The sequence below is a fragment of the Crassostrea angulata genome, chromosome 2 (assembly GCF_025612915.1).
Source record: "Crassostrea angulata isolate pt1a10 chromosome 2, ASM2561291v2, whole genome shotgun sequence".
In the NCBI taxonomy this organism is placed as follows: Eukaryota; Metazoa; Mollusca; class Bivalvia; order Ostreida; family Ostreidae; genus Magallana; species Magallana angulata.
Genome location: NC_069112.1, coordinates 16,593,979 through 16,604,016, shown reverse-complemented (window position 1 = coordinate 16,604,016; position 10,038 = coordinate 16,593,979). Strand labels below are relative to the sequence as shown.

General features: G+C 33.2%; 1 protein-coding gene across 1 annotated transcript; it reads left to right on the top strand.

Moving 5' to 3' along the window:
- Positions 1–259: 259 nt before the first annotated feature.
- LOC128172542 (peptidoglycan-recognition protein SC2-like) lies at positions 260–3,747 on the top strand. The gene is made up of 6 exons (XM_052838293.1): positions 260–312; positions 954–1,187; positions 1,356–1,401; positions 1,505–1,714; positions 2,200–2,313; positions 3,472–3,747. Exons 2-6 carry the CDS (start codon positions 954–956, stop codon positions 3,675–3,677), a joined length of 810 nt encoding a protein of 269 aa, XP_052694253.1. The 5' UTR covers positions 260–312; the 3' UTR covers positions 3,678–3,747.
- The last annotated feature ends 6,291 nt before the right edge of the window (positions 3,748–10,038 follow it).

Here is a 10,038-nt window from a genome sequence, read left to right as displayed (position 1 = left end):
TATAAATAAAACAACTATATAAAAAAGCTGCATATAGATTAATTCATTTTAAGTTTCATTTTATCATGAAAGCAGGGGATACTTTTTTTTTCAAAATAAGACACCAAACATTCAATCCATAGTTTGAATCAATGAAAAATAAACCGTATAAGAATTGGTCATTTAATTGAATGTATACAGAACTGTTTCAAAAGCCTGCAGTAATCTCCACTCTCGAATGTGAGGACAAATGCTAGTGATAAATCCACGTTTACATGATAAGAATTCGTATGAGGAAACATTGCCATATCTACTGTCAGAGATAGTGAACAGGTAAATAAATCGTTTCCATATTTCACAATTTATAAAACAACTCGTATAATATTAATATCATCGAGATTATGAAAAGTTATTTTCTGAAAAATCCAATGTTTAATTTCAAATGCACGAACATGATATGTAACAAGGGATTCCTAACATAGTTTGATAAATTTTTAATGATTAATATATATCATATATGTCGGTTTACAGAAAATACATGTAATTTGTAAGGAAGCGCGTAAGCTATATTTAATCATTGAAACAAAATCCAAACGCAAGTACAGTAAAACACGGTTATAGCGAACACACTAACGGCGAAGTGATTTACATTTCCCGTGCCTACATTTTATTTTGTAAATCTGACGGATAGAACAAATTACGCTAATAACGAAGAAAAATCGCCCGCCCCTGGTACATGGTTATAGCCGTGTTAACTGAAGTCAGTTAGATCATATATACAGAAGCTGGGATGAAGAATTAACAACCCATCCCCCCACCCCAGAAAAATAAAATAAAACACCCCTTCCCATTTAAATATAACTATTGTAATGATATCTTTTTTTCATTAATAGAAATGTTGTGCATGTGTTTATATTGTAACAGATACATGATGTATTCTTATCCTTAAAAATCTAACAAAATCTTCTTTGTAGATGATGATTTCTTTATTTCTAAAAGCTTCTTTCACCTTACAATTTATCTGCAACATCGAGTTTTCGATTGCTAGTCAATGCGCATGCGCGACAGACTATGTCCACGTCAGATCCGGTGCAGGTACGACTCACCACATCTTAGGTACACTGAGCACGGGGTCATGTGTCACGTTCAAAGAACACATGATGTCTGCTACGGGATACCAGTGGGCGAACGTGGACTACCACGGACAGGTTAGTTTAGTTGTAAAAAGCGTCATTGCAGTATAAACAACAGCATTTTTAGCAAAATGAGAGAATAAATTGCATTCTATCTTTAAAATTTAAATTTCTTACTCAAGTTAATCCGCATACAAACATTACACTTTTGATTTCTGTTTTATTTTTGTGCCTATGTTTAAGAATGGTTGGATAGCATCGAATTACCTAACCTTTAAAGAGTGTTCACGTAAGAATTCAACTTAAAATCAGTTTAATTGCTTTTTTTTTTACAATATTGATTTTAACCTCTGACTATGTGTGACATTTTAGAAAAAAAAAACAATTTTCAGAATCATCATCCACGCATTCAACTGCCGGATGTCCGACTATCATCAGTCGTAGTGAATGGGGTGCGCGCGCGCCGACGCATCACAATGGACGACTTCCCACAACCCCTGGTCACGTGTACATTCATCATGGCGCTACTCCGGGTTGTCACACAAAGGCTGACTGCATTCAGAGAGTTCAGTCCTATCAGAATTATCACATGGACTCACACGGTATGAAGGATATAAAACTCTCCAATAAAAAACATATTTTGAAGTACAAAGACAATTATAAACCAAAAAATATGTGTTTGTGATAACTTTATTCCGCTCAATATTACTGGTGGTTCGCTATGATAAAATGTTGGGAATGTTTTTTTTTTTATTTCTGAAATACACAATAGTTACATACAGTAGATGGTGACGATACGGATTCAATATTTATTAGTTTTATGCGATATAAAATAGTTTGAAACATTTTACGCTTTTTAAAATCAGGCGTATTGATACGTTTTTGACGTTAGTCTTACTATGAAGTCGGCACCATTCTTTATACGATATAATATGATTTTTTTAGCCAATCAGAAAGCGCGTTCCAACCAGAATTAAATTATTTAAAGTTACAACAAATCTACAAATTTTGTAATACTGTTTCAAACAGGTCCAGCATAATGCTGCTTTAGTCAACACAAATAGGTCTTTTCATTGTTTTTTTATAGGCTGGTCGGATATAGGATACAGTTTTGTGATTGGCGAGGACGGAAATGTGTACGAGGGGCGAGGCTGGGACACTGTTGGGGCCCACACTCTACATCACAATACTGACGGACTCGGTAAGAAATGGAATGATTTGTTACAATGTTAGTTGGTGCTGGTATAAACAAGCATGACAGATAAATGTTTACCTCACACTCTACTCCACGATACCGAAGGACTCGGTAAGAAATGAAATGATGTAGCAGGAGGGTTGAGGGGGGGGGGGGGGCATGATGGAGCTCACACTCAACATCACAATACTGACGGACTCGGTAAGATATGGAATGATGTACGAGGAGACCAGTAGGGGTGGGGCACATATCCTATATCATAACATGGACAAAGTCGGGAAGAGATGGAATGATAGAAAAAGAGGGAGACCAGGAGGGGTATCTACCCTACATCATAACATGGACAAAATCGTTAGAGAGATAGAACGACGGAGAAGGGTGAGACCAGGGGTGTGGGGGGGGGGGGAGCGTATACCCTACATCATGATGTGAAAAAAATCGGAAAAAGACAGAATAATGGAGAAGGGATGAGCTTGAAAAGGGTATAATGGGACGCATACCCATCCATCATGGCATGGACAGACTCGCAGAAGGTAGGAAAGAGATGGGACAGTGGGATACATGTTGCGTCGTGGTTGGGTCTTATTGGGACTTTAATGCAAACGGTAGGATATTGATGTGGGTTGAAGGCAGGGAATGAGGTACAATGGGAAGTTAACTTATGTCAATAAACGGACAAAAACGGACAATAAACGTACACACGCTTTTCGATAGGGCGGAGACAAAGGTAAAAAAACATTCAGCATAAAGAACGGCCAGGGTAAACGATGGAAGGTGGGAAAAAACATAAGGAAACCGCGGCTAAGTAGAATGTTTTTATTTCAGTGCTCATATGGTGTTGGTTTAAACAAGCATTATAGATAAATGTTGAGCTTATTTTTGGTTTGAAAAAAAAGCATTACCTTGTGAATTATATATTGGTCTAAAACACTGTTGAAATTACTATAATTATGGTTTTACGCTTCTTATGTAAAACTGTTCATATTTAACAAAAGCGAATTTATAACTGTTTAAATCAATTTTCAGGAAGTTACATTGAAAATAGGTAAACTGGAAATAAAATAATATCTTAAATATGACATCTTGATCTGAAGTCTTAAAATGGAAAATGCTATATCAAAGTTGTCGTTCTTTGAATTAACAAACAATTGTTTTATCCAAAAGGTTTTTGTGTGATGGGAAATTTTATGACGCACGCACCGAATGACCTGGCAATAAACGCAGTGAAGAGCTTGATTCACTGTGGAGTACAGATGGGAAAAATTACCCATAACTACGTGTTAAAGGGTCACAGAGATGTCGGCCAGACCGCGTGCCCTGGGGACAAGCTGTACGCCTTGATCAAGACTTGGCCCCACTACCATCATTAGATACTAGCCTCTATTCCTGAAAAAAAATGTATTTCACACGATCCTTTCAATAAATACATTTATGAATGTTCTCTTGTGTCAAGGCCTTGCTAATCTATTATCATTTATTTCTGAAGAATCAGAATTGTATATGGCTCTGTAGCTTTTGTCAAATGTAATAGTAATGTATTGAACCTTGTTTTCGGAATAAGCTCTCTTGAAAAGGTTATAATTTGACGATTGAAGAAAAAGAAGAAGAAAACCTTATATCAGTTTTACACACAAGTGGTATAACTTAACACCAGGTATGGTATCTTTAAAATAAGTCAATCAGATTTCACAAATATGAAGAGGCAAGAGGGGGTGTTAAAGATTAAAAGATTCCAACTAGAACACTGGCGTCGGAAGCAAATTGAAAGTGGGGGGGCTAGACTAATTCTGCGAGAAAAGTGGGGGGGGGGGGGGGGGCTGAACCCTCTATCATGCTATTTTTCTAATGGTTAGGTATAACTTTGCAAAAAAAGTGGGGGGCTAAGCCCCCCCCCCCCCAGCCCCCCCCGGTTCCGACGCCTATGTAGAATACACGTATCGTTGTTAAGAATTTGCCCGACGTTGATAATTGATCATGAGTTAGCTTTACAATATTCCTAGACTCAAAATATGTCAAAAACGTAAAGGATCAACGTGGAAAATCAATGAATCTCTGTAGAATCAAATAACGATACTGTTGTAGAAATCATATGACAACAGATTTGTTTTTTTTTTTTTACATGTATGTCTATTAATGCTGATGTTTGCATGATTTGTATGAGAAAAGAGCATAATTATAAAAAAAGCTATAAAACCAGTGATAAAATATTCGCTCTGTGAATATGCCGTACATGAATCTGGTTTGTAAACTGCCGTGGTGTCCAAAATATAGGTATATGACCGCGGCATTGATTCTGTCTCTAGCAATAAAAAAATAGAATAATAGTCCTAATCAATTATAGGGTCATTTTTTCGTCAATGAAATAACCACAACAAAAAGACGATGGGGGTAATTAGAAATCCATTAGGTGAAAGATTTGCCAAATTAAAGTTATCTGAGTTATAGCGATCGACTCTGTGTTCTGAATTAGATTCAAGCCTGTCTGAATAAAGACACTGTATACATGGTAAACTAAACTACATGAACGTCTCAGTGATAAATGATACCGACATTTATAGCAGGTTATCAACTGTTAACTGGCGGTCATGCACCTTTTGCGAGACACTAGTTAACATGAATGAAAAGCAAGCGTACTATAATGTTAGAGCGCCTTAATTGTAAAATGTGCTCTTATATAAATAGTGCCTGTTTGGGAGGGTAACAGTTGAAATTGACACCCCGAGAAAACCATTGTCAACCGACGCGAAGCGGAGGTTGACAATGGTTTTCGAGGGGTGTCAATTTCAACTGTTATCCTCCCAAACAGGCACTATTTATTTTGTTATACTGAATGTCTTAATTTTTAAGAAAATTTTACTGCTTTTATATCGGAAAAACGTGAATTCTTCAGCGAACCGTACGCGCATAATTTTCGCGCATGTAACATTTTTTAATGTTACCCGTTGCTAAGTGCGTTGCTAACGCTGAGGGTAATAGAAAATATCATTAACTGCGTCTTAACCAATCAGATTTCAGTATTTAACATGAAAGTATAACAATAAATTTTGCGCAAGCTAGTCGTGAAACATTAAAAAAGTATGGTTTTGAAGATATGGAAGTTTATTTTCGTATATTATAAAAATATGATCCCATAAGAGGACCACAACTTGTGACTTTGCGAATTGAACCATTTTGAGGTCATTTTATTGAACTATTGTTTTGATAACAGAAACTATTTAATGCTAATTTTACACATTTTGTGTATAAGTTAATTTTAATTAACCGTCAATATACAAAGATAATTGATAAAGTGCCAATAAATGTAGCAAAACCAATTTTCTGACAATAATTACTAGTGATTGTATAGCTTTATGTTTTTATATTGCAAACTGCATTATATTTAGTACATTGAATATACCACTGCTAATATATAATAATGCAATTCAAAATCAGTTTTCCAATGATGTGTATGGTAGATTTACATTTCACTTGGATACATGTGAAGAATTGGCCATGATAATCGAAAGATATTGCATATTATAAATATATAGAGGTTTAAAGTTTTTGTATCAACCTCACCTGTATTTATTACTATTTATATAGTTTTTGCAGACATATTAATTTAAGTTCCAATTGAATATATCTCATCATAATATGATCCAAGTTTGTCAAACATGTCGGTTCATTATCTTAAAGGATTTACGAGACTAGTACACTAAACGGTCACAGAGAGAACACCTTTATACATTGAAACGATGGCGATAAATAAATGGCAGCAATCGGTCATCTTTGACGCTTAAGTGACCTAGAAAGGAAGAGGAAGAATATCACAAAAAAGCTTTCCATCTTCAAAATCAATATAAAAACCAGACCTTAACCCAGCTGTGTAAAATATTCATAAGGAATTGGTACGTGTCGAATCCTTAATGATAAATCTGATATGCCTCATTGTAATTTTACTATTTTTTATGTGTTCCCCTAAATCATTTGAACTATGTTCTGATGTGTTGAAAGATCGCATATCTCCTCCATGTAACTACTATTTATTCTTTTAAAAATATTTTATCTTGCATTTATTTCCATAAAAACTATCAATAAACTACACAGACTATAAATAATATACAAGCGACAATGTCGTTGACATATCATGCCAATTTTTTGCAGCAGGTTGAGGATTTATGAGCTGCACGAGTAAATTATGATGAAAAGTTTAACCCTCGTTGAATAACTTACTGGTGGCGATAACTAGGTCAATGGCAGTGCATGTTAGATATAAATACATACATATGATAATACTGATTTGGTCAATCTGAGAGAGTTTTCATATATTGTTTTATTTTCCTTTTTTTTAAATACACATATCGGGTTAATTTAATTTTTCCGTTCTTTTATCCTGGAAAAAGGAAAAGAGTTGATATTTTTTTATTATTAAATATGATTTCAAAGGAAAAAATATAATAAATCAAAATATTGTAATTTTGATTATGAAAATTATTATGACTCTTGTATTGAGTATTGTCAATTCGTAACGATGTGTTTTCAAATAAAAGAACTCAAAATACACGAAAACACTTACTTTCGTCTTTAATCTGGAAAATGAAAAAATAATTAAATTATATCAGACAAATTATTTCTCAAGAAGGTGTCTATTTTGTCACCCCCCCCCCCCCCAAACCACAGGATAAGGCAACGCACTAAAGACAGAAAGCTATCAGCAAAAGCTAGACCAATTAGGTTTTTAGTTGTACGTCACATTCAATACTAGTCACTGACGTCACAGACTGGCGCCTATAGTAAGGAGTAATCAACGTGAGGCAACTGTTTATGTACGGTCAAGGACCCTTCATTAAGTGTTATCTATATTTAACTCCTAAAAATAAATGGCGAAAACAAAAGTGGAAAGAATACAGTTATTTTTTCTCCTTAAAACTTTATACTGAATAATGGAAGTTGAATAATTATTAACATGTATTTGGCCTTGCATATAAAAAGGCATTAATACAGCAACTCTTTAAAAACTTTCAATTAAATGCTGGAAAACAATGAGACAGTTACCGTTTTTCCGATTACGACAACAAACACATGGATTCAGCAATTCAGGCTTTACAAATACAATTCAGCGCAATTGACTCAACCAAATACTGCAGATTAAAAGCATTTCATTAATCATGTTTCAAAGTTTCATAAAATCAATGTAACATGTATATACCTTAACGATTGTTCTATAATGAACTACAACAGGTAAATTTACCTTGGCGAAAGCATGTCATTTATCTAATATATCAACCAATATATGTCAAACGATTAGCGATCTGGTTAATTTAACGATAAATCATTTTTGCATTTTCACTTTATATAAAGAACATTTTTAAAGCGTCCTTTTGAAGATTTTTTTATCATATTTAATGGTATTTATTTGACGTAGCCTAACTTTGCACCGTGGCATCATGTTTAGGTATTCGAATCACACTCAGGATGACTTTGTAAATTCTAAATTCATATAAAATGCATGGAATAAAAAAAAACCCCGGTGTAATTACATGTATATGAATCAAAGGCCATTGGTCTTATAAGAAGGTTTATTACTCCACAGGTCACACAGGGTTTGCCTGTATAAAATGAAACTTCGGCGAGATGATAAACAATAAAATGTTTTAATTTTTTTATATAATTATAAATTCTAAATTTCTATTTCAAGTTTTTATGATTTACTAGAAATAATTAGTGTATATGCGAACAACATTCTTTAACCTGCATTTCCTACATTGTCCTAAATCTAGACGAATCTCAAAACAATGAAATAAGTTTAACAATAGGTACATGTAATATTAAATTTGATATACTTTGAAATATTCTGTTTATCTTCATAAATATTTTTGCTGTTACACTAATGCACTGAATATGAATGCTCAATATCAGTATTTTAATAAGATTCTATTCATTACAATAAGAAAATGGTTTGGTTTCAATCAATTTTGTCGACAAGTATTGCTTTTATATTGATTAATAAAGCGATTGAAAATTAGAAAACGTTTACACTGGAACAAAATTAAAATTCCGTACTTGCATTTACAGGGTAATACTTTCTACCTGGTCAATGAAATACTTTTCTATAAACATTCAGATGAGAATGCATACATTTTATGGAAAATTATTTAGATTGAAAGCAAATATCTTAACATATTTACGACAATAATGGGAATTACTTTCACGATCTCTGACAATATTGGACAATTTTAAAAATTATGAGATGATCTAATTCAATCGGGGGTGATCAAATCTATCATAAATCCATGCGGGCTTAATTACTGATTTGATCATCCCCGATCGGTTTTAATCACCTCATAAAACCCTAAGAATGATTCCTTATTACTTGAATAAAACAAAAACAAATACTACTTGCCAATATCATCATTAAACTATATTTGTTTAAAGAATATATCAACTGAAATAATTATACGCGAATTTTTCTATTTTAGATAACATTTAAAACGAATTATTGTTATGCTTTTTATGGAATTTTTTTTCCTAAACGGGACTGCAAAAACCAGTATGCACTTGCAATTCGTTTTAGCAAAATTAAAAAAAAAACCCAGAAATTTCACTGATACATTTTAAAATCCGCAAAATACATGTATAAATTAATCCTAGGCGACTTTACATATTGATATAAGATTGAAGTATAGTAATGTTTTGGAATATAAAAAAGCTCAAGTTTATCCGATATGATCAATTTTGAAAGAATTTACTCTTAAAAGATAAAAGTTGATATATTCTATCTTCACACTGGTAATAGAAGAAAATGATATACAAAATGACTAGGTTATTAAGCAAAATACAATATTTTACACTCATAGAGAAAAAGTCCATATGTTTGCGGTTTAAATTGTGTTAATTTTACCACGACAAAAAATAATTTGTTTTCTTTAAGAGAAACCTTATGTTACGCGGAGCATTCTAATTACATTGTTATTTTGTAAAGAAATAATTCAGGTATCTGTTTCTTTTCTTCAAAATTAGACTTCGAATTTTGATTGAAAATAATATCTATGAAAAAGTTTCAAAAAATAACCCAAATGCACTCAAAGTACAATGACCATCAAAAGAGATAAAATGTTGTCAGTTTCAAATACAGTGGAATCATTTAGTTTCGGTGGGGCCAATTTTTAATGGATAATGGGTTTTTTTCATATTCGTTGGGATGCAATTTTGTGGATGCGTCAGTTTTTATTTTCAGGTGGTAAACTAAATCGTTTATAATAAGTTTTCGTTGAGGATGTAAATTCGTGGGTGAGGGCTTACCACGAATACCACGAAAATTGAGCCACCACGAATTTTATGATTCCACAGTAGACTAAAAAGGCGACGAATTATTATTATAAGTCGCCTGCTCTTGATGGTTCTTCTGCTTCTTGATAAGTAAGTAAGTAAGTAAATCATTTATTATAGTGACATGTGCATTTTGCATGTTACAATAATACAGTGAAACAATAATACAAGATAATAGCACCCGGCCCATCGGACCTATATGTCACTGGTTATATAAATTACATATTTAAAAGTCAACGTGAAAATTTTGATTGTCTTAGTTTTAGAGCATTAATAATAAATTGATAAACACTGCAATTGCTGCTCTGTTCTAAATTGTTGGCTGCTATCTGCGACAAAAAATTGCTCAATCGATATTCCTTTTTCTTATCACAAATACAATTTTAGGACGGTGAAAGTCAATGCAAAATAGTTTTATATTCT